The sequence below is a fragment of the Cheilinus undulatus genome, linkage group 14, assembly GCF_018320785.1.
Source record: "Cheilinus undulatus linkage group 14, ASM1832078v1, whole genome shotgun sequence".
In the NCBI taxonomy this organism is placed as follows: Eukaryota; Metazoa; Chordata; class Actinopteri; order Labriformes; family Labridae; genus Cheilinus; species Cheilinus undulatus.
In genome coordinates, this window is record NC_054878.1 from 48,203,123 (window position 1) to 48,228,388 (window position 25,266).

The following is a 25,266-nucleotide window of genomic DNA, read 5'->3' on the forward strand; positions in this document are numbered from 1 at the left end:
ATCCGTGTTGATTTTTTGTGTCTCTTGTAAGGAAGCTTTGTTTGTGACAGTTTTATTAATTAGCATTCTCTGGCTCTCCTGTTGGCTGTTGTCTCCGTCTCTATCTGTCACCGTCCTCCCACAGCGCTCGCCTGTCTCAGCTCTTGCTAAAATAATCCACTGCTGCTCTGATGCTTTACCTCATGAACATTCAGATTGATAAATGTGTGGTAGGACGAAGCTTACTGCACTGAATCGAAATGGTTTTATGATCGCCTTCCTGTCATATCATGGGTAATTTCTGCAGACAAGACCCCGGGCAGTAAGACTATACAACATTTATCTCTCTAACTTTGACTTTTTTAATGCACACAAGCCTTTTCAAAGTCAGATGTGCCCCCACATAAATGCATGCCGAAGCATTCTCAGGCGACTTGAATAATAGCTTACAGCTCTTCACATTTATAGTCATAATGTCGTTGGCATTTTAGTTAGAGCTTCTGTCTGACTGGCCTACAAATCTGCTCAGAGCTGACTTACATCATCCAAAACACCGAGCAGGAGACACATTCACACCCCGTGGTTTATCAGCTATATTCATTATGCTAAGCAGCCAAAGTTTGGCCGTCATTGCTGGAGAAATTTGTGAAATTAATTGGGCCAATATTTGGACCATCAGGCGTCCTTTCCAAGTACATTTAAAGAGCAGGAGTTTGGCCCAGAAATAAATTAAAACTGGCAGAAATTCCTAAACCAGAATCCAGACTGTGGCTGTGCATGGACAGAGGCTGTTTAACACTTGATTTATTCACAGAATCCACCCATGTGTTCGACTTTCACTTCTTTAAAAACATGTCATGTCAGCAGAGGAGGATAAAAATGAACAACAGGTTCAAGTTTTACTCTATTAGACCATAATTCTACAGAAAATCAGCATCATAAGAACAAAACGGATCGGCAGGAATACAACAACAAGATTATATGTTTTCACTCCAGTACCAGTGGGCCTGGGTGGTAGACTTAGAGGTAGGATTTATTATTGATAAGGCATTATTTACAATGTTACAATACAATGTTACAATGTCATTTAGCAGACGCTTTTCTCCAAAGCGACGTACATTTGAGAGCAAGAACAACACAAGCAATGATCTAGACAAGAAGAAACAACATCAGTAAGTGCCATCAAGTGCTTCAGGTTCAATTGGACGCAAGTGCTGCCGGGTAGAGTTTAAGGCAGAGTACCTAAAATATACGTTGTTTATGTAGTTTTTTTTTTTTTTTTTGTTTTTAGACAGCAACAATGAATCAAGGAAAATGTGGGATCACTAATTGCCATTCATTAGGCTTCACAACAACTATTTACCAAGTACCAAGTGCTGGATCATTCCCAAAGAGCTGGGCAAAGAAATCCCAGAAGTAGAGCAGGACAGTGCGAGCTAACTATAGTTGGGAAACTCATTCAACCACTGGGGACAGCAGTGGAGAATAGTCTGGCTGAGACTCAATCTACTACTGGGGACAACAGTAGAGAATTGCCTAGCTAAGTGCAAAGTGTTCTCTGAAGAGCTGGGTCTTTAGCCTTCTCTTGAAAGTAGACAGGGAGTCTGTAGATCGAATGTAGTTGGGTAATTCATTCCACCATTTAGGGACAACAGAGGAGAAGAGTCGAGCTAGTGACTTAGGAGCATGATGTGCTGGAAGTACCAGGCGCCTTTCGCTGGCTGAGCGTAGTGGGCGAGAAGTGTAGACATGGATGAGGGACTCCAGGTAAACAGGAGCAGTTTTAGTTACTGCTTTGTAAGCAATGATTAGAGTTTTGAATTTAATGCGAGCTGCAACTGGAAGCCAGTGTAGAGAGATTAAAAGAGGCGTGACATGAGCTCTCTTGGGTTGGTTGAAGACCAGACGTGCTGCTGCGTTCTGGATCAACTGCAGAGGTATAACTGTGCATGCAGGTAGGCCTGCCAGTAATGAGTTACAGTAGTCAATACGTGATATTATAAGAGCCTGTACCAGGAGTTGTGTAGCATGCTCTGTCAAGTAGGGTCTGATCCTCTTGATGTTGTAGAGGGCGAAACGGCAGGACCGAGCAATCGAGGCCACATGGAGCTTGAAGGTTAGCTGGTCATCAATCATGACACCCAGATTCCGGGCTGACTTAGTGGGCAAGAGATTATTTGATCCAAGCTGGATACTGATCTGCGGTTCAATAGTGGGACTGGCTGGGATGATAATGAGCTCAGTTTTGGGCAGGTTGAGCTGAAGGTGACGTTCCCTCATCCATTTAGAAATATCAGCAAGGCAGGATGAGATCCGAGCTGAGACAGTTGTGTCATCTGGTGGAAAGGACAGGAATAGCTGTGTGTCGTCTGCATAGCAGTGATAAGAAAAGCCATGGGAGCGGATGATTGCACCAAGTGAGGTGGTGTATATTGAGAAAAGTAGGGGACCAAGCACAGACCCTTGAGGCACCCCTGTTGATAAGCCATGCAGTTTAGACACTCCTCCCTTCCATGATACTCTAAAAGATCTCCCTGTGAGGTAGGACTTAAACCACTGTAGGGCAGATCCTGAGATACCAAGTGAAGAGAGTGTGGAGAGGAGGATTTGGTGGTTTACTGTGTCAAAGGCAGCAGACAGATCCAGCAGTAAGAGAACTGAGGACTGACCAGCTGCTCTGGCCAAGCGAAGTGATTCCGTTACCGACAAAAGTGCAGTTTCAGTAGAGTGGCCCCGCCTAAAGCCAGACTGATTCTGATCAAGTAGATCATTGTTCTGCAAGTGTTCTGAGAGCTGGTTGAAGACTGTGCGCTCCAGTATTTTTGATAGGAATGGGAGAAGTGAGACCGGCCTGTAATTTTCAACCAGGGCTGGGTTGAGAGTGGGTTTTTTGAGCAGTGGTGTAACCCGCGCTTTCTTGAAAGCAGCTGGGAAAACACCTGTGGACAGAGAGGAGTTAATGATACAACTCACAGCAGGGCTGATTGTGGGCTCAATCGCCTGCAAGAGATGTGATGGTATCGGATCGAGGGACAGGTTGTGGGCTTAGAGTCAAGCAGAAGCCTGGTGACCTCGCTCTCACTTAGTGGAGAGAATGAGCTAAGTGATGCATCACTAGCTGGTGGCAGAAAACTGAGTTGGACAGGCTCAGAGAATTGGTTGCTGATGGCACAAACCTTGTCAGTGAAGTAGGAGGCGAACATGTCTGGAGTCAACATACTGGAGGGTTGTGGGTTTGAAGGAGAGAGGAGCGAGTTAAAAGCAGAGAAGAGTTTGCGTGCATCAGTGGCAGCACAGATCTTTGATTGATAGAACGCCTTCTTAGCAGATTTTAGAGCAGAGGTAAAACAGGACAGTTTTTGCTGATAAGCACTCAAGTCAGTGGTTTGTTTGGATTTACGCCATTTTCTCTCTGCCGCTCTGAGCCCTGCCCTTTGGGTTCTGATGACCTCAGTGAGCCAGGGACAAGGTGGAGTATTACGAATAGGCTTAGACACCAGAGGGCAGAGTTTGTCCAGAGAGGAGGTCAGTGAGGAGCAGAATGTGTCTGTGGCCTCGTTAACAGTGAGTGTGAAGGACTCGTTACATGAGGCTAGTGCAGCTGAGACCTCGTCAGACAGCTGTGTTGGGTCAAGTGACTGAAGGTTTCTGCGGTATGATCTTAACTGAGTAGTAGATTGTTGAAGTTCAGGTAAGCCAAGTGAGAACTGAATGAAGTAGTGGTCAGAGAGGTGAAGTGGTGTTACACTCAAATTAGCCGTGGAGCAATTGCGAGTTAGAATCAAATCCAGTGTATTACCAGCCTTGTGTGTAGGAGGCGTTTGAACCAGTTTCAAGTCAAAGGAGGACAGTAGTGAAATAAAATCAGTAGCCTGGGCTCTATCCAAGTGGATGTTCATGTCACCCATGACAACCAGTGGTGTGCCATCATCAGGGATGTCTGAGAGTAACATGTCCAGTTCCACAATAAAGTTGTCCAGGTGACACCCAGGTGGGCGGTATACCACAACCATGTAAGCCTTTATTGGGGCAGTGACCTGTACTGCATGATATTCAAATGAGGTGTTATTGTCCAAGGGTTTGAACTGGCTGAAGTTCCAGCTATGAGAAAGAATAATGCCTGTGCCACCTCCTCGGCCAGAAGAGCGAGGTGTATGAGAGAACACTGCATCAACTGATAGAGCAGTTGGTGTTACAGTGTTCTCAGGACGGACCCAAGTTTCTGTCAGGGCTAGGACCTGAATGTTAGACAGTTTAGTGAGGGAATTGATGAATTCTGCTTTGTTAACTGCAGACTGGCAGTTCCAGAGGCCAACTGTGATAAAAGGTTGTGGAAAAGAGGCATTCTGCAAAGTGGATAGATTATGCAGGTTTCGTTTTCTGTAACTATTGTGCTTCTTTCTGTTCCCATATATGACTTGCATTTTTTGGTTGCACATGTTGCGTTAGACTGCTGGGGTGCGTTAGACTGTTATGAGGCAGTGCTGCCTGTCTGTGGCCTTGCTCGGTGGACTCGCACAGGTAGACTCGCTGGTCTTTACCCAATGTGGTCTTCACACAATTGGGCTTCCACAAGTACTGACGCTTCAGCGCAGTCTGTGTACTTATATAGAGAGATATGCCACAGATGTGCACAATTGAGTTGATTGTGCACAGCCGCTAACCGCCCCAGCTGGCAAATTTAGATTCAAACTCTCCTAAAGCTTGGACTACAGTGAAACTCCGCCCCGGCAGTTTACACTTTTAGCAATCAATAGAGGGAGCCACACGCGTCAACTGCCTCACCTATTGTTGCAGAGAGAGTGAAACTAACACGTTCAGCCTAAGCAAAACTGCCAACAACCTACTTCCAACTGAAACAACCAAAAGCAGATTCCTCTTACCAAGTAGCTTCTCCCTTCCTATCTCAAAGATCAGAGCTTGTTCTGCTGGCAAATTTAGATTCAAACTCTCTTAAAGCTTGGACTACAGTGAAACTCCGCCCCGGCAGTTTACACTTTTAGCAATCAATAGAGGGAGCCACACGCGTCAACTGCCTCACCTATTGTTGCAGTCACTTGGGCAATGTGACTTTAGAAGTTCTGCTTCCAAATCCTGATGTTTTCATTAAACAACAGCCCTTTTCTAAGGTTTTACACCAAATTCAACTCAATTCATGACCCACTGTGGTGACGCTATTTGGAAAAGTAAGAGCCAAGGAGCTGAACAGTGGAGAAAAGGTGATGAGGTTAAACCCACCAAACTACAGCTACCTGATACATCATGAATAGAAACACTTGATTTTGCACAAAACTACTTTTGAAAACAGAGAAAAGGGCAAACTACTAACCTTGCAAAGCAGATGGATATGTCCGTTTCCGTGTTTCTCACCGGCGAGTCCATCTTGCAGAGCTCCTGTCTGAACAGTTTGGGCCTGGTTAGAAAGTGGCAGGACCAATCAGCAACACGGGCAGTACTTTCAGGCACGGCGGAGTCATGATGTAAGCAAGCAGCAATAGGAGGCCGGTGCAATTATGGCGTAACGCCCAATTTCCATATACAGCGTGCGCACCACAGAACGCCAGCGAATCGTACTGCAGAGCACTTCGCTCCCTCTCTAGTCTATCAGAGCATTGTAATAGCCGAACCAGCAGCAGCGTGTGCCTGGACCGACACTCCGCTCCTCTTTGTTTCAGATACGCTGCAGGTCTATTTTCAGTGCCGGCCGCTGCCAAACCTCCTGAATTCACTGTCAATCAGAAAGCACCGACCATGGAAGTCACAAGCATAGAGCATCTGGTTCTTTCAAGCAGAACACAATGCACAGACCCACGATCATAAATCATCACTATATCAACATTACATCTCATCCTGCAGCAAGAGCAAAGGGTCACTGAGAGGTCAGTGGGTCACAGAGCTACAACAGCGCCACTGACGAGGAAAAGTTAACTTTTAGGGAAATTTGGCTAAAGAATTTTGCACAGACAGGGATGGCTTCCAGATATGTTTTGGTCCCATGGCTCTGGACTTTGCTGTTGAGAGCATGTAATTTGTGGAGAGTTCACCTTCCTTCGATCGATGCACTGACTGTGAGACTTAGATCAAAGACCCTGACTAAGGGCCCATACTTGGTCCTGTTCATGGAGCGATGGGTTCGTGGGACAAGGCGTTTTTTGTTGTCACAGTATCTGAGCATGCACACAAAAGTCAGAGTCTTCCAGTCCTTCTGGTCTTCTGCTGATCTTGTGAAGCCTGGATGCTGACTGATGACCAGAGGCGACAGCTTGACTCCTTCGTGACGACTCCTCTTTGGGACATTTTTGGGTATCTTTTGGCAGACACAGAGGAGCACCTTGGAGGGAGGAGCTGGGAGGATACCTGGAGTGAGTGTTCTCGCTATAATTCACTCTCTTGCACACTCTGAGTACAGCCACTTCTACCACTTCCTCCACCAGCGGTGCGTCTTCAAACTCTCTCTCTCCAAATCTTTGAATAGAAACACGCTCACAAATGCTGCTGGGATTGAAGTTACTCATGTCTGCCATCTCCTGGTGTAAAGTGGTAACAACATTAGGCACCATATTTGCAGCTACAGCCTGTTTAATTCAGCAATGTTGCTTGTCGCAATTTTGTGACTTTGACGCTTAAAGGGTCCTTTAAGCGCCAAACACCAGGAGATGGCGGACATGAGTAACTTCAATTCCAACAGCATCTGTGAGCGTGTTTCTATTCAAAGTTTTGGAGAGAGAGTTTTGAAAGACCCACTCCTGGTCGAGGAGACCAGGAAGCAGTGGCTGTAGTCAGAGCGTAACGCAGAAAAAGAGAGCGAACTATAGCAAGGATTCTCACAATGCCAAGAGGAATAGAGGAATATTCATCCTCTGACATGACGTTCAGTTGTCCGGTGAAACCATGGGTGAGACTGACGGACAAGCAGCACATCCCAGGGCCCATGCTTTGCCTCACCGTGGCCGGGGAGGGAGGGGATGTGGTGGGGGTATCGAGGTGGTCAAAACACCACGAATAGTGATGGAGGTATGAATATATGACACCACGGAGGTAGGGGCAGCCATGTTAGAAGCCGTGGGAGAAAACGCACAGCCAATGGTGGTGGACGCCCCCTGGTGATGTCAGAATATGCAAATTAGATGAGTAAATTTACTCCCACCACAAACTTTGTGTCATATTTAAGATTTTTCTTATTTAAAGTATGCCTTTATCTCTGTCCACTTTCAAGCTACAGCCTTTTGGAATATTTTCTTGAAAATTTTTCTTGTGGTGCCCAAAGAGTTAAAACCAGAGCAGAGAACAGGTCTTGTAGCTCCACGGTGTCTTCTTCCTATTTGCTGCTGCATGCAGCTGATCTTTTTTGTCCTTTTGGTTCATTGTTTACCAGCAGTTAGCAAACTGGAGCATTTAAGCCACCTGGGCTGGGGTGTTGATGACTTTACAAGCAAATCCACCATGTAGATGATGAATAGGATATTTACTTAACAACCACACTGTTGAGCTCGATATGTCAAAGCTGTTTGTGGAGTTATTTTGGCTTCACTGCTCCACAGAGGAAGCAGACAGGGATGTGCTGTCCATGTGAATACACTGTCAATGGTAAATTCTGCATTTGTGAATCAGTGACTTTGTGTTTGGTGACCATCCTCTCTCTTTAAGTGAACTCTGCTCCGTAACCACCAGATATCAGATTTGAAGCAAATGCGAAAAAAAAGGAAAAATTGATGGAAAATTAGCCGAGGATCAAAGCTGTCCTCCATCCTGGCAGTGCTGCGCTCTCATTAGAGGTCCAACAGGGAAGGAAAATGAGCCTCCTTGATCAAAGTGGCTTTCAAAGCTAAACCTGCAAGTCTCTGTCAAACTGTGCTGCTCAGAGTCCGGCACAAAACTCACCACAAAAGAATGTTTTAATATTCAACAGCTCGATCTGAGTTAATGCTTTTAAAATCAAACTCTGCAGGATTGTGGTGGACTTGACTGCAGATTTCAGCCAAATTATCGATTAGTTCAATGCATGAAACAAACACCACCCTGCTGAGTCCTGATCTCCCTCCTTTGTCCTCCTCTCCTTCTCTGTGAATCTAACAGAAAATCTTCAAGTGCAGGCTCACAGATGGTTGGAATAAAGAGCAGAGAAGAAGAGCTCAAAGCTGAAGAGGTGGAGCAAAATAACAGAAATACAAAAATTTCTTTGCACATGCTATAACAGCCAACCTCAAATGTGTGGCACCTTTGTGAAAAAATCAGAAAAGAAATAGCATCTGCTGACCTGTGTTTCCATGGTAACAACCAATCGGTGGGTTTTATTTCACCTGTTTTATGGGAATTTTCGAGTTCTGCATTAAAACAGTCTCCAGAAGCAGAGGAACACATTCACCACTTCAGTTTAACAAGGCGTACTGATATCTGACACTGACCTCTACACCACTTTCAACATTATTAAACAAATGACATTTTTCTCTTATTTTCCTAAATATTAATGCAAATGACAGTCGGAATATTTTTCAAGTCATCAGCAGTTAGAGCACAATTCAAATGTTTTTGAACAAACTTCATAATGATAACCTTTTTTTTTTTTTTAAATAACAATCTCAAAAGGCACTGTTCCACATTATTATGCAAAACAGAGTTTTAAAAGATTTTATAGGTTGTAAAGAACTGAAAATGGTCATCTGTTGAGTTTGCAGCATCAGGAGGTCATATTTACTGAAATCAAAGCTATTTCAATCAAAAACATCTGAACAGGCCAAGTTCATGTTAACATAGGAGCCCTTCTCTGATATCACCTTCACTATTCTTCATCCATTGAACTTGTGAGTTTTTGGAGAGTTTCTGCTTGAATTTCTTTGCAGGATGTCAGAATGTCCTCCCAGAGCTGCTGTTCTGATGTGAACTGCCTCCCACCCTCATAGATCTTTAGCTTGAGGATGCTCCAAAGGTTCTCAGTAGGGTTAAAGGTCAGGGGAGGATGGGGGCCACACCATGAGTTTCTCTCCTTTTATGCCCATAGCAGCCAATGACACAGAGGGATTCTCTGCAGCATGAGATGGTGCATTGTCATGCATGAAGATCATTTTGCTACAGAAGGCACGGTTCTTCTTTTTGTACCATGGAAGAAAGTGGTCAGTCAGAAACTCTAGATACTTTGCCGAGGTCATTTTCACACCTTCAGGGACCCTAAAGGGGCCTACCAGCTCTCTCCCCATGAATCCAGCCATAAACATGACTCCGCCCCCTCCTTGCTGATGTCACAGCCTTGTTGGGACATGGTGGCCATCCACCAACCATCCACTACTCCTCCATCTGGACCATCCAGGGTTGCACGGCACTCATCAGTCAACAAGACTGTTTGAAAATGAGTCTTCATGTATTTCTGGGCCCACTGCGACCGTTTCTGCTTGTGAGCATTGGTTAGGGGGGGCTGAATAGTAGGTTTATACACGACTGCAAGGCTCTGGAGGATCCTACACCTTGAGGTTGGTGGGACTCCAGAGGCACCAGCAGCTTCAAATACCTGTTTGCTGCTTTGTAATGGTATTTTAGCAGCTGCTCTCTTAATCTGATGAATTTGTCCGTCAGAAACCTTCCTCATTATAACTTTATCTGCAGGGACCCGTCTGTGCTCTGAATCAGCCACAAACTTCTTCACAGTACGATGATCACGATTAATTTTTCATGAATTATCTCATGTTTTCATTCCTTGTCCAAGGCATTGCACTATTTGAGGCTTTTTGGCATCAGAGATCCTTTTTTTCCCATACTGCTGAAACCTGTGGCCTGATTAATAATGTGGAACAGTGCTTTTTGAGGTTTTATTTTAAAAAATAATGGTTATCATTATGAAGTTTGTTTTAAAACATTTGAATTATGCTCTAACTGTTGATGACTTGAAAAATCTTCTGTCATTTGCATGAATATTTAGGAAAATAAAAGAAAAATGTCAGTTGCTTAATAATGTGGAAAGCGGTGAACAGCACCATTCATGCTGTGGTTAAAATACTCAATAAAACCAAACAGTTGGTGCAGTACATAAATTCAGACATCATGGGTCTGTTGGGAGTTTGATCCATGTTACTGTGAGAGTCTCTTTATCAATCCGCTCCCTGGAGGCGGTCTGTCCTCCAGAGGGAAAGGCAGAAGAGACTCAGTTAGCGAAAATCGGAGAGGACAAAGGTGAACCTCTTTTGTCAGCGTTCTGCTCCATCACGTCTCTAAGTTTCAGTAAATATGAAGCTGTCAGATCAGGCGTGACAGGACTGACCTCCTCGCTGCCTCATCAGAACATTTAACAAAAAAGAAAATCATCACACGACCCTGCGGACCTTTCCTGAGTGGCTGAGGCTGAGATAAACCTCCAGAAAAAGCAGCGGCATGCAGCTCTTCTTCCTTTGTGTACATGTGAGCGTGGAACAGACAAACCTGTGTTCCTCCACCTCCTCCAGGCAGTCAAGATGTCAAGATATGAGGAGAGAGAACGCCGACTTAGATGAGATTGGATCGATTTTCTGTCCGTTGAATCAGTGGATTGTCAGAACGCCTTGAAAGAGACGGTCAGGGGAAAAAATAAAAGCCTGCAAGAGGACGTTTGTACAAGACAGAGGCGAGAAAAAATCAATTCCTGGGAGTTGTTGTCTGCTCAGGGCTAACGGGCGGGGAGGGCGGTGTGTGGTTGTAGTGTAAGCCTGGAGCACTGTGCTGTCACGCTCTCTACAGTCGAGGACCTCCAGGAAATACTGGTATCGTACACTTCAGAAGGAGCCAACACAAAGAGTTTCATGCATCTGATGTGCTCTGAGATGCATGAGGGAGAACTAAGAGCTGCTCTTAAAAACACGCTCTGCTATGAAAAGAGAAACTCACGTCTTTCACACATTCTGACAGGCTATCAGAGTGGGTGTAAAGGTTTATTTTGTAGTAACATTTGTCAAATTTGGACCAAACTAGATCCCCACATCTATAGTTTAGGGCAGCTGTTTCCTTTCAAATAAACTAAATGAATTGTCATAATTGTCTAATTTACATATTTTTGTATGTATATTTTTTTCTTTCAAATGTTCACATTGTTTTAGCTCCATCGATGAGATCAGTACCTAGGCTGTATCGCAGCCAGCCACTAGGGGGCGACTGAGATATTTTAGCTAAATATTTCTGTGGCTGTCATGTCGTCTATCGCTTGGTTTGATGGTAATATGTAGGGATGAGTGAAAAACCCAAGCAGGAAAATTACACTCCCAAAACAGCTTAAGCAGCAGTTTTTAATCAAGAATCCACTGAAAAAATCTAACTTTTAAATTTCTATTCCCATTTATTTGTAGTCTTTATTGTCATTTTTGTGTTTTATTCTTTTTTTCCCATTTCTGAATTTTTATTCTTTTTTCCCCATTTTTATATTTCTATACTTTATTCTTATTCAGTGTTTTTATTTTTTAATTCACATTTTAATTTTTTAAATTTTATTCCAAATTTTGTGTTTTTCTTTATTGTGATTTTTTTTTTGTTTAAACCCATTTTAATGTTTTTTTAAATTCCATTTTCATATTTTTATTACTTTTTCCATCTTTATGGTTTTATGCTTTTTTTCCCGTATAATGTTTTTATTTTTTACTCCCATTATATTATTATATTTCCTTATTCACAATTTTGTATTTTGTTGTTTATGCCCATTTTTATATTTTTTATATGGTGGTGTATTTCATTCACTTGAAAAAAAAAAAAAATCCTCCTGTTTTTACAACATAACTATCTCATAAAAATGTGATTTTTAAATTTATTTTTGAATGCCTGTTTTTTTGAGATAGTCTCTCGTTAAAACCGGATTCCCTGACGCTCTCCTACATGACTGATTGCTGCATTTATCAGCCAGTAATTAGAGGTGCGGGGTCACTACAGGTAAGGTCGGCTTTTTAATGTGTTTTAGGTAACAGTTACGTGTTTCATACCAAATTGTGTCGGCTAACTGTTTGCTTGACCTTTTCTCTTTATGCTTGATGATAACAGTGGAGGTAGTATCTCTTGAAAACAGGAAAGTCAAAAACAAATAAATTCCTGTTTTTACCAGATAGTTATGTCATTAAAAAGAAGGATTTATTGTCAAGTGAATGCAATTTTTATTCTATTTTCCTATTTTTATATTTTTATGGTTCATTCCCATTTTTAACAAGAATCAGCTGATTTCTAAAAGTAAAGTCATTCCTGATTTCATTTTTCAGTCTCAGTTGTTTTTGGAGTCGTTTTTTATAGACGTAGGGGGTTTATTAAGAATATATAAATAAAAGAATATTTCCAAAATACCACAAGAATTTTCCTCTAGTATTTTTGATCATAATCTGAGGGCCGGATGGGAAGATATGTGGGGCCTGACCTGGCCCCCAGCTGCCAGTTGATGATCACTGGTTCAGGGGTTTGTTGGGAATTACTGTAAAATTCAGTTTATATGTTGCACCTGTTTGTAGGATGTCTGTTTTTTGTTCCTCTATCAGAAAAACTCGACTTACATAAGAATCATGAAAATTATTTTCTGGGCCTCTGAATCAAATCAGAATGTCCAAAAATTGCATTTTCTAAACAAACATTAATTGATCCTGTCATTATTTTGGACAGCAGACAGTCTGAGCACAGCAAACCTGCTGCTGGTATTTTAAATTCAGATCTGCTTAGGATATTTCAGACTCATGATGCACCAGTGCATCAGGATTGGCTGACGTGGGCACCGTGAACCCTCATCGGCCAATCGGCAAGATTGCAACACGTGCTGACTAGTTTTTGCTGCAGCCGGCTGCCCAGATCAGCTGAGTTTGCAGCACATGGCGTCTCTATTGTGGTTGAAATTCGCTAAAAAATGGAGGAACACATAAACATATTCCCAGTGCTTGTCTCTCTTGCAGGTTGAGTCAGAAATTAGGCCTTAAAGACTGCTGCAGGATGTGCTGCATACACCCTGCCCTACACCAGTGGATGTAGCTTTAGTATCAGTCAGCTAAATCAGAACTGGACCACATTTCTTCATTAAAAGAAGAGCAAAGAGCCACGCTGAAAGCTTTCATTGGTGGAGAAAGTTTTAGGTTCTTCCTCTGACCAACCTCGGCTCGAGTTTTATCCACCAACAAGCTCCATTCATAAACTACAGCAGTGCTGGCCTCATCTGGTCTTGTTGCTGTGATTAGCTCAGAATGAATATGACTGACAGAACATTCGTCCAGATGCTTTCTTTGGGAGCATTCCCAGATGAATGTGTCATAAACGGGGCGCACACCTTCTAGAAAGTTCCTCTTCTGTCTGGTCAGTCCTCAGAATATTTTCCCAGAAGTCTTGGGGGGCATCAGGAGGTTTTTAGTCAAATGTGAGATGAGCCTTTGTGTTCTTTTTGCTAGGCGGTGGTTTTGGAGCTCTCCTATGATGCCATTGTTGCCCAGTCTCTTTCTGACTGTTGACTCATGACCTCTGACCTTAACTGAGTCAGTGAGGCCTGCAGGTCTTTAGATGCTCTGGGTTCTTCTGGGACCTCCTGAATGAGTCGTCCATCCTTTCCTGAAGTCATTTTGGTAGGCTGGCCACTCCTGGGAAGGTTCACCACCGTTCACAGTTTTCTCCATTTGTGGGTAATGGCTCTCACTGAGTCCCAAAGCCTCAGAAATGTCTTTGTAACCCTTTCAGATTGATAGATGTCAGTGAATTTGTTCCTCATCTGTTCTTGAGTTTCTTTAGATGGTTCCATGATGTGTTGGAGATCTTTTAGCCTACTTCACTTTGTCAGACAGGTTCTATTTAAGGGGTTTCTGGATCCAGCAGGTCAGGCAGTAATCAAGTCTGGGTGTGGATAGTCAAACTGGACTCAGGAAGGAGACAGTACTTTTTTTCAGTGTAGGTTTTAAATCTTAGTCTAGTCAGAATCAGTCCTTATCCTTATTTGAGCCAAACCTGGTTAATGAGGGACTCTGGTCCTTTTGGCTGCCTTTAGTTTGTGTTGTGTGTGCAACAGTGAGAGCTGAATTTTGCATCATGTCTTCTGTTTCATTTCCACATGGACCCAGACTTTCTTAGACCAAAGGAAGCTGTCAGATCAGATCAGCCGTCTGTGATGAACACCCACCAAGTCGTATCGACAACCGCAGCTGTCAGCCACTCAAATCAGCCAGTTAGCAGCTGACGTTTGAGCCCAGCTGTAGCCGTCACCGAGACAGCTTTTTAACACAGAGGAAGGTTTTTTGGAAACTTTAATTTGCGGTGCATGAAGTATGGTAATACTTGAAATGAAGTCCAGAAGAAGAAGCTCTCTATCTGACATGTTGTTGTCTGGTAATTCAGCCTCATTTGTGAGTGAAACAGGCAGCTCTAACAACTGAATTTCAATGCTGGACCTTGTTAAGAATGCTGGGAGGCGTTCAGATTGTGTATTGAGGTTTTTTTTTATTTATTTATTTATGAACAAACAGAAGGGATCAATAATTTCTCAAACTGAAGAAAAATAAAGGAGGAAAAGTAAAAATGTTTTTAAGGCAAGGTTGACTGCCCCAAACTGATTCAAAAATGACCTGCAAAGGTAGACGAGTCCTGATCAGATATGTGGAAAATCAGCTTTAACCATGAGAACAGGACAAGAGACTGTGCTTCAGTTATTTGGAATAGAAACAAAAATATATTTTAAATTCGGTTGGTTGATTATTAGGTCGAAAAGCTTTAGTCCGACCGGATCACCCTGGTTGATACCAGTGTGAGCTTAACAAAATAACAATAATACAGGGGGCTGCAGCACAGGCTCTCTCTATCTCTCCTTTATGCTGGAAAACAATATGGCGGTTAGCATTTGAGTTAGCATTCAAGCTAGTGGTAATAAATGTTTTTAATTCGATTAAAATGGATAAAAGACGTTGAATATCAGGTTTACTGTGTGGGTTTAATCATTAGAGTCCCCAAAGTCTCACGAGTTCCAGGCTCACTGAAAATTTTGCCGCAAGAGATTCAAAGACATCAATAGCATCAATGGGAGGAAACAACGGCTAGCTTCAAGAGGAAAAACAAGTAAGAGGCAATGATTTATGGTTCTAAAGTCATTTTACTTTTGATAAACTGTGTCACTTCCTGTCGTGTACGACAGTGATAGTCTAGACGACATTTTAACAATAATAATGATAATACATTTTATTTATAGGCGCCTTTCAAAACACCCAAGGACACCGTACAAAACAGATAAAAACTAGAAAAGCACTCAGAGAGCGCAGACCTCCACCATTAGCCCTATCTCCCAACAGTGAAGAATCCTTTTAAAACATTCCTGGATCCAGACAGTGATCGGGATCACTCCCAAAATCTAATTCGCCAATAACTCCTTCCTCGTTGGGGTGGAGTCACGGTGAGGCAAAGCATTGGCTTTGCTACATGTGGACTGTCATGGCAGAAGCATTGCCAGCCTAGCCAACAGACACACTGACAGTCTCACCCATGGTCTCACTGGAAGACTGAAAGTCATGGCAGAGGGTGAATATTCCTCTATTCCTCCCAGCATTGAGAGTTTTCTCGCTACAATTCTCTGTCTTTCTCTCTGTTACGCTCCGACTCGTCTCCTCAACCGGGCGTGCGTCTTTCAAACTCTATAAACTCCAAAACTTTGAATAGAAACACACCCAAAAACTGCTGCTGGGATTGAAGTTACTCATGTCCGCCATCTCCTGGTGTAAAGTGGTAACAGCGCAGACCTCCACCATTAGCCCTATCCCCCAATAGTACAGAATCCTTTCAAAAATTCCTGAATCCAGACGGTGATCCGGATCACTCTCAAAATCTAATCAGTTCTTCCTTATGCCATTTCTGACATTTCCTGAAAATTTCATGAAAATCCGTCTACAACTTTTTGAGTTATGTTGCTAACAAACAAACAAATGAACAAACCCACATGATAACATAACCTCCTTGGTGGAGGTAACAAAGACAGAGTGCCGTCAAGGATGATACCCAGATTCTTAACTTGAGGGGACGGGGAGACAGAGGAGTCATCGATGGTGAAGGTGAAACTGTTAGCTAGGAGAACCAGGAGTTGATTTCCTGGGGAGGAGGGAGGGAGGGTGGAGGTGGGTTTGGAGGAGCGGTAGAGCTGGGTGTCGTCTGCATAGCAATGAAACTGAATGTTATATTTACGGAATATATGGCCGAGGGGGAGGAGATAGATGATGAAGAGGATAGGACCAAGGACAGAACCCTGGGGGACACCAGAGGAGATGGGAGATGGCTGGGATATAAATATTTTTAACTGGGTGAATTGAGTACGGCTGGAGAGGTATGATTTGAACCACTCAAGTGGGGTGCCAGATAAGCCAGTGGATGCCAGTCTATGGAGAAGGATGGAATGGGAGATGGTATCAAAAGCTGCAGTCACATTCAGAGAAAAACTGTCACAGACACCATTCTTTGCTGCTGCAGCGGCTCCTTTGGTTCTTCTTCTGTGCTCTAAAAACGGTAGCCTGTGCATGCAGTGTTTCTGACAGCGAAGAAGAACTGTTCTCTGGTTTATAGCGCAAACAGCATGGCTAAAGAAAGCGAAACATAAAGCTCAACCAAACGGTATCAGAGGTGCATAAACTCTTGTACTCGTTGATACCGTACCTGCATTTGAAGCAGTGTCAGATGAACAGCTTTTACCTCGATTATGATTAATAAACGATAATCCCACCCTGACTCTGTTTGTGCTGTAAATATTTACATGATTAAAAAAAAAAAATAACTGAAACTTTGTATATTCTAAAGTTGAATGCATCAATCTTCTGTTCTTCAAGAACAAAATTTTGTGTCTAAATTAGGACGGTCAAAGCAGTTCTTATGAAATAATTTGCTGTTCTGCACAGTCAGTCCAGAAAGTTCATACTGTTATCAGATAGGGTTGGGGATCACGAGTGGCTCCACGACACGATATTATCCCAATACTTGGGTCATGATTCGATATTATTGTGATTTTAAACATTTTACAATACACTGAGTATTGCGATGTTATATATAGCGAGCTGTACCATTTTTTCAGCTGTTTAGCTCATTTAGCATTAGCATTGTCCTCATGTTTGTTGTATTTTTGCGGTATTTTATTTTCATGTAGCACTTCTTGCAAACTTATTCATGCCCTGATTGCATTTCTAATGTCCTTCCCCTGGTGCTGCCATGTTTGTTGTACTAACTTTCTTCTGCTCTATGACCATCACCTCTGCAGACTTCACTGGACAAACAAACAGCTGATCTATTTTTCTATTATCATAGACCTCAGTTCATATTAGCAATTAATTAGGAAAAAATCAATACTTGGTGGATGAGACAAAACGATACATCACCATACAGATTATCACGATACTATGCTGTTTCAATTTTTTTCTCCCACCCCTAGTATTGGATCAGTACTCGGTATCAGCTGATACCCAACACCTTGGTATCAGAATATCCCTTATTAATTGTACTTTTATTTTTTTTGCCAGAATGGTCCACTGGGGCAACGTGACTTTAGAAGTTCTGCTTCCAAATCCAAAGATGGTAAGAGGTTAAACCCACCGAACTACAGCTACCTGGTTACCCATGAATAAAAACACTTGATTCTGCACAAAAACAACTTTTGAAAACAGAGAAAAAGGCAAAGGTACTAACCTTGAAAAGCAAATGGATTCGCCCATTTCCTTCTTTCTCACTGGCGAATCCATCTTGCAAAACTCCCATCTGAACCGTTTGGACCCGGTTAGATAGTGACAGGACCAATCAGCGACGAGGGGCAGTACTCCTAGGCATGGAGGAGTCGTGACGTAAGCAAGCAGCAGCAAGAGGCTGGCGAAATTATGACGAAAGAGATAAGCGTGGATGCTGCTTAAGCGCTACTTTATCAGAATTGGACGACATTTCTCCGTTAACAGACGAACAAAGAACAGCAGGGAGTTGTTTCCTTTTCAAAAACAACAAAAGTTGTGTTCTGACATGTCTACAGTCGCCATGGTTCACACCTCGGTAGCAGCTACGTCACGTGTTTTGTTGCTCTGATTGGCCCATAATGATTGTGACAGAACGTTCATCCAATCACACTCGAAGTTTTTTTGTTTTTTTTTAAAGCCTCCTCCCTTTCCCAAACGCTTAGTATTGAAGGTTTTCCATATGGATGTGTGAAACAAGTCCATCTGGCAAGTCAGGTTAGCCCAGCCCTACCATTAAGACAGGAGACTGGGACCAACATGCCCTAAATGGCTGTAGTCCAGCCACCTTAGAGAATGCTCTAGCACCATAAAAACAGAGCTGTTCCTCACATCTCTGCAGCAGGCTGCAGGACAGAGAAACGCCATCAAGATCAAACTGGACCGGACATTTCTATGAGGTCTGGGTCACAGCACGCTGGGTTTCTATACATTTAAATGGGCCCACTGTGGACTGGCTGACATTGTTTCTGTGGAGGAGTGGGCTGAAGTTTCTCACTCACACTGTAGACTTTCTCTTCCTCTCTGGTGACAAATCAATCTCTGTCCTTGATCAGTAAATTACTGCCCTTCAGCCTCCCCGCCGAGCTCAGCTTCATTATGGACTCTGTCAGCCTCTCTGTCGACTGGTCTTTCCCTCTTTTCATCAACCTTTCCTCCTTTTTCTACATCTTCTTCTACTCTCTGCTTTAAGAAACCTTCATCCATGTTGTTCTCTCTCTCCAAATCTGTCTCATTCCCTCTCCAGCTGCGTCTTTGTCCATTTGTCTTTTAAAAGCTATAAATAAGTCGACAAAGTAAAGCAACGCTTCCTAAACTCTGAAGTAACTCCATCAGAATAACAAACGGCTGTAAATTGGTGAGTCAGAGAAGGTTGAAAGCTAATTAGCAGCATTTATCGGCTGTAAAAGGCTCTGGTAATTAGCTCTTTGATATGTGAGGTCTTTTTAAAGCCACACAAATCAAGTCTCAAAAGTGGAGAGGTCAAATATCTGCACGAGTGTCAGCACTTAAAACACTCTAATAGATCAAGTATAAGCCTGAAACGCTGTTAAATGAAGGTGATAAATGTGAGTTCTTCTCTCCATGTGTGTCATGTTTTGTGCACAGATGGAGGACAGTGACATCCCAGGTTTTTGTGCATCCATCAGTAAAACTTGAGTCCAGATCCAGTAACATGTGGGAGCTGATTCAGAATAACAGCTCTGTTTACAAAGGGCAAACATTCAGTCCTTCACCCTCACATAAGGCTGTTATTCAGCACTTTAATCTAAGACGTTGTTGTTGAGTACGATACCATCAGAAAGATCCAGCACAAAAAAAGAGAGCACTGCACAAAGTTTAGACAGTTAAGAATTTCCAAGAAATATTTCCTGGTTAAAAGGAGGAGATGAAGAGAGAGCGCTGCAGCTAGGGTCAACCTCAACGACCCTCTTTTATTTGACTTTTCAGCCCTGCTAATACGCCCGCAGACCGCCAGCAGTTTCAGGCCCTTAAACAATGCTTTAGGCCACTGCTTCTCAAATAGTGTGCAAGGCTCTATAGTGTGCCCTGAGGCAGGCCTAGGTGTACTATACTGTATCACTCAGGGTCCGACATTAACGGTCGCACGAATGCCCGGGGCAACGACGGGCAAGCAAAACTTGGAAGGACTTGCCCGATTGGGCAAGCACAACTCTGAACTTTTCTATTCATTCATTTTATTATTTTCCTCTCTAGTTTCTGCTACCACGCAGCCCCCGAGTAGCCAGATGCAGTGTGTCGCTGCCTCCACTGGCTGAACGTGTCTGCTGATAAACTTTAATTTAAACCTTTTATGAAGGGAAACACTGTCATCAGTAAAGATTCATGGTAGGTCACATCAATAAATCTGTGACCCACATAAAGAAGACAGGCTTTAACTTCTAAATATAAATGTTTATTATTTTAAATCCGTATATTTTTACTGTCAGATGCACTCAACTCAGGAGCGTGTGTAAGAGAAGAGAGCAGAGGAAGTCTGCCAGTGCTGCGTCTCTTCAGTTTGCTCATTCATTGAGGTCTGCTGTCGTGTTTAATCTGAAGCTTCCCATTTCCTCGTTTTAACTTTTTCTCCAGCCACATCCTGCTGATGCTCTCTCACACCCAGATCTTTAGACAATTAAGCCGATCATCAATGAGCATCACACACACGGATCACAGGTGGAGATAATGTCATATCTAGTGAAATTTGTCCAAACGTGGGTGTTTTATTTGATCTTTAATGATCATAAATATTGTCAAAAGAGCAGAAATAGAAAACCAAAGCTCCAAAATGAGGCAGGGTGAAACGATGTGTCTGGAGAGCCGCAGGTGTGAGGCAGGGCTGGTTTTAGTCATTTGGAGGCCCAGGGCAAAGACCAAAATGAGGCCTCTCCCCCTTTTACTAAATGATTAATAATGAGTGGAAAAAAATCAGAAAGCATCTCTTTTATGCTAATGAAGCCACAGAACTCCAGTAAATGCCCCAGTGTGAGATTTAAATACCCAGACAGCCAACCATCATTCATCATTTTCTTTGAAAAGCATCTCAGAGCTCAAACTCAGCTCATTCTCAGATCTTAAAAAGTCTTTTGGCCACGTGAAACTTTCATAACGTTGGTGTTGGCCCAAAGACTAGTACCTCCAAAATGACCACTTTTCAGGGAATGAAAAGTTTATAATTTATAAAAATGATATAAATATGATTTATAAAAACAAATTAAAATCCTGAAAAATTGAGATGCAAGGTTTTAGCCTCATGTCAGTGATAGAATAAATATATATGCTCATTATTAGTGACAGATTGTTTCCTCTGACTCTATACAGACATTTGCATCCCATTCAATCTCATAATTATCCACTAATCCACTGTCGGACCCTGTTACTACTACTATTCAAAAACATACGTTACTGTAAAACGTTTTAAAGGGACTATTTTCTGTGGATATGGTGTTCCTTGAGGTCTTGGGTTGATCTTAGGTGTGCTTTAGGCAAATAAAGGTTGGAAGCAACTCGCCAAATCCACCCCTGACCCTGCACTAAAGGTGTGGACTTTATCTTAGAATGAGGATATAATACGTGTGGATATTAAAAGAAACAGCAGATTTTCCGTTTTTTTAGTTTTGGTCACAAAAACGGAAAAACAAATAACATTTTAAAAAAACAGGGTCAAATTTTTGTTTGTTTCAATTCCTTTATTTTGTTTATTCATTTAATTGAGTTCTCAAGGAAAAGGAAGTCATGTGACCACTGGGAAAGGTGAGCATTTCAAAGTAAAAGCCTCCATGTCAAAACAAGAGCCATCCATTGTGTTTAACAGTAGGATAATAGTTATATATGTATATATATGTATATACATATATGTATATATATGTATATATATGTATATACATATATGTATATATGTATATACATATATGTATATATGTATATACATATATATACATATATGTATACATATATGTATATATGTATATATATGTATATACATATATGTATATATATGTATATACATATATACATGTATGAAATAAGAATAAAAGATTTTAAAAAAGGTAAAAACATTACAGTCCATTAAATTGCCAGTACATTAAAAATGTACATTATTTATCATACATTGAGCATATATAGAGCATTTTCGCCTATTATAATACTGTAAAGTTCAAAAGATGGCTCTTGTTTTGACATGGAGGCTTTTATTTTGAAAAGCTCACCTTTCCCAATGAGTCAGATGACTTCCTTTTCCTCAGGTATTTCATTTAATGAAGAAAACAAAATAACAGAATTGAAAAAAACAAAATTGGACCCCTTTTTTAAAATTTTATTTGTTTTTCCGTTTTTGGTCAGAAATGAAAAAACTAGGGGTGTGAGTCTCTCCTTCTCAACACGACTGGATTCACTGACGAGTCATTAAAACACAGAACGATTCAGTCTGATCTGATGCAATCCAGTACAATCTGAATAGAGAATCGAAATAACATTTTGCTTTAACAAAAATTAGCAAAAATAATTTCATAATAATCTAAGTTTATTTGATCCTATCTATAAAACAGACTAAATGCCAGGCCTCCTGTGCTAACATGCTGAAATGATGTTTAAGAAAGTTTTCATCACACATAGGCATCTTACTTTGACATTCAATGAGGAGATAAATATTAAAATGAGTTTTTACTGGTACATGTTGGTCCTTCTGTAATTGTAACTTCCTTATCATTATTAATCCCAATAACAGTAAATATCACATTTTCCCAAGAAGCACAAATGAAAACAAATTTAAAGTCCCAGGGAGATTTGGACAGACAGAGCTCTGTGTGTCTGCTAGTCCAGGAGAACAAGGGGTTAAAATAATATTGAAAACAGTCACATTAAAACAGTTTTCTATACATTTTTTTCCTTTCAGACTTCCTCTTATGTGAGCATTTCGGTCTACATGTGTCAGAAACATGGTTATCTCCTTTCTCTGTGTATCTGAGTTTTCTTGGTTGTTTTCATTCTTGATAATTCACTGGAGATCAGCTGATCTCAGCTCACTTAAGTCCTCTCTGTTTAACATCATCAGTGGGCTCAGGTGTATTGATTATGTCACCAAATCAATCACTCCCAGCAGCACGTTACGGTTGTAAACCCTGTGAATAAAGGGGCTGTTGTTACGGTGATAACTGAAGAGTTTTAACTCAGAAAAGTGTTCATGTTTGGGTCTGTTTGTGCTACGTTTAGCGTTAGCAGCTTAGTTAAACTTTAGCTCCGGCATCTGATCAGGTGAGATTTATGAGCCGCCGTAGTTCTTCATCGCTTTTCTCCAAAGCGTACAGACGGGCAGACATTTCAAAAGTTATCCTTCCTTCATATAAATTCCACATGACTTTTTCCTGAGGTGCAAAACTGGCAAACGTCCAGGCGACGACCGGTGAAACACATGCAGCTACCTAGCGAGCACCTACGGCGAACGGAACTCTTGTTTAAAGGTTAAAGGTCACCGCAGGTCGCGTGAGATCACAGACGCTGAGCCAGAGCATGGCGGAACGGGCTATGAGAACAAGCAGGAACGAACCGATCTCTGACGTAAAGACCGGTCGATGCACCCGGACCGCTGATGTCAAGATCGGGTTCAGATCCGTATCTTATTATCTTTACACCACTAGAAAAACTGAATAACGGCTCGTTTTCCCTTTTTTTTCCTTTTTTGGTCAAAAATGAAAAAACAGAATAACGAGAGTTTCTCCCAATTTTTGAGTCTGGTTTCAACCAGGACATGGATCTGCCAGAAAATACCCTGACCCGATATATTATTCCAACAGAGTCATGTCTATCTGACCTGTGTTAAAAAAAAAAAAAGTTAAGCTGAATTTGTTCCCTGCCACTCTCAGAGTTCCCGTGGATCCTTGAAAAGTCTTGAAAAGTCTTGAAAAGTCTGAAATTTAAGGCCATGGACCTTTACTCTGCTTTGAAATAAAATGAGACATTTCTTCATCTCTCTGGCTGTTTGTGAGGAGAATGTTGAATAGATTTGTAAAAAAAGGGTTTTTGGCCCATGTCACCCCAGCCTGGCGTCTCTAAACTCACGGTTTCAAACTCAGGTAAATCCCACACAAAGGAATGAAAAGTTGGAAATCCTCACTATTCAGACACCAGAAAACTTTTGCCTGATCTTTCAGAAGTGCCATAAAATCCTTTAATGAATATTTTCTAATCCAGATATTTAGTATTGAACCGTCCTCATATCATTAATTGATAAAGCTTTCAGGGATTAGAGCAGATTATCCTGAGAAAAACAGTCACGCCGCAGCTCCGTTTCTTTGACAGGGTTGAAATCCAGGGCAGGAAGTGTTTTGCTCAACCCCGTCTAATCTCCTCTTTCTTGTGTCTTTTCTTCCACTTGGGAAACTTTGAGTCCCACCGTCTGTGTGACTCTACCTCCGTCAGCTTCCTGTGACCGAGTCAGAACGGTAACGAGCTCCTGGTCCAATCAAACGGCCGATTAAATCCCATTCAGAGAGCGGCTTTATAATCTGAGTGCAGCTGATGTTATCTGGGTCAGAGTGCTCCAGGCTCCCTCTGAATACAGATCCTTAGTTCCTTCTACTCTACCGGTCCTAGTCCTCGTTCTCTTCAGAATAAAAGCCCTCAAACATTTTAAAATCCCAGCAGCTTTAATTAAAGGGTTCATTGAAGGTGTGAGCAGGTCATCAAACATGGCAGAGCTGTGGAACTTTCCTCTGATGATTGCGTCGCTGAGCTGCAGCGTCATAGTTAAATCCAAACAATGGTTTCCATCTAGAACCTTCTCCAAATAAACAAACTCAGGGCTGTATGTGAGCTGTTTCTGCCCATGCTGCGTCTGCAGAGGCTGCACAATATGTCAAAGGTCTGCTATATCTCTAAAACCAACACATGAACTATCAGTATAAATAAGTAGATATACTAAAAACCAGCCTTATTTGCATCTGTCTGTCAGTGCCTCACAAAGTAAGCAGCTAATCATTGTTAAGGATTTTTGGGTGGCCAATCAGATTTCGTCATTGGCTCTATCACTGGCAATGAGAATAATGCTGGGTCAGCAGAAAGGAGGAGACGCTGATGGATCATTTCCACATTCAGACACAAAACGAGAGCAAACTGCAGGAAGCTGACAGACTTTATAGGGGTGGTGATTAGGGAAAATTAGATTCAATGGCAATATGGCCCTGCTGCAATTATCAAATCGCAGAAGGTGCAATATTTATTTAACCTGAAATTTGTGGGAAAATGCCAGTTTAAAACCTTTTTTTGCAGCAGAGACGTCATACATTACTGATTATGCAATTATTCAGGTGCAATTTTTAAGAATAGTCTACAAACAAGCCTACTTTCTTCATTTTTGTCCTTCTTTCTTATTAACAATTCATATCCAATTTGCAATACGGGTAAACATTATCACAATGACATATTTTTTCAAAACTGTTCTGCCCTTCTTAAGTTAATATTGTGTCGGTTATAATATAGAATTGATTTATTGCTTATGTGGTAAACATCGGGGCATAGGGGCCAACACCAACCATCTTGCATCCCCAGTGGAAACTAAGGAGAACTTTAAAGCACAAGCTTCATGCTCTAATGTGAACCATCATTCAATCATTACAGAGCTGCAAACAGGTATCTGAAGCTGCTGGTGCCTCTGGAGTCCCACCAACCTCAAGGTGTAGGATCCTCCAGAGCCTTGCAGTCGTGTATAAACCTACTATTCAGCCCCCCCTAACCAATGCTCACAAGCAGAAACGGTTGCAGTGGGCCCAGAAATACATGAAGACTCATTTTCAAACAGTCTTGATGGAGAGTAGTGGATGGTTGGTGGATGGCCACCATGTCCCAACAAGGCTGGGATGTCAGCAAGGAG

General features: G+C 42.0%; 1 protein-coding gene across 2 annotated transcripts in view; it reads left to right on the top strand.

Annotated features, from left to right (window-relative positions):
* Nucleotides 1–25,266, top strand: part of mei4 (meiosis-specific, MEI4 homolog (S. cerevisiae)) — a 119,627-nt gene that overhangs the window by 75,589 nt on the left and 18,772 nt on the right. Inside the window, exon 5 of one of the 2 annotated variants that reach the window (XM_041805680.1) lies at nt 17,418–17,472. The exons of the other annotated variant lie outside the window; for it this stretch is intronic. Coding sequence (XP_041661614.1) covers nt 17,418–17,472 — 55 coding nt within the window. The remainder of the gene's footprint in view (nt 1–17,417; nt 17,473–25,266) is intronic. 2 annotated transcript variants of the gene reach the window in all.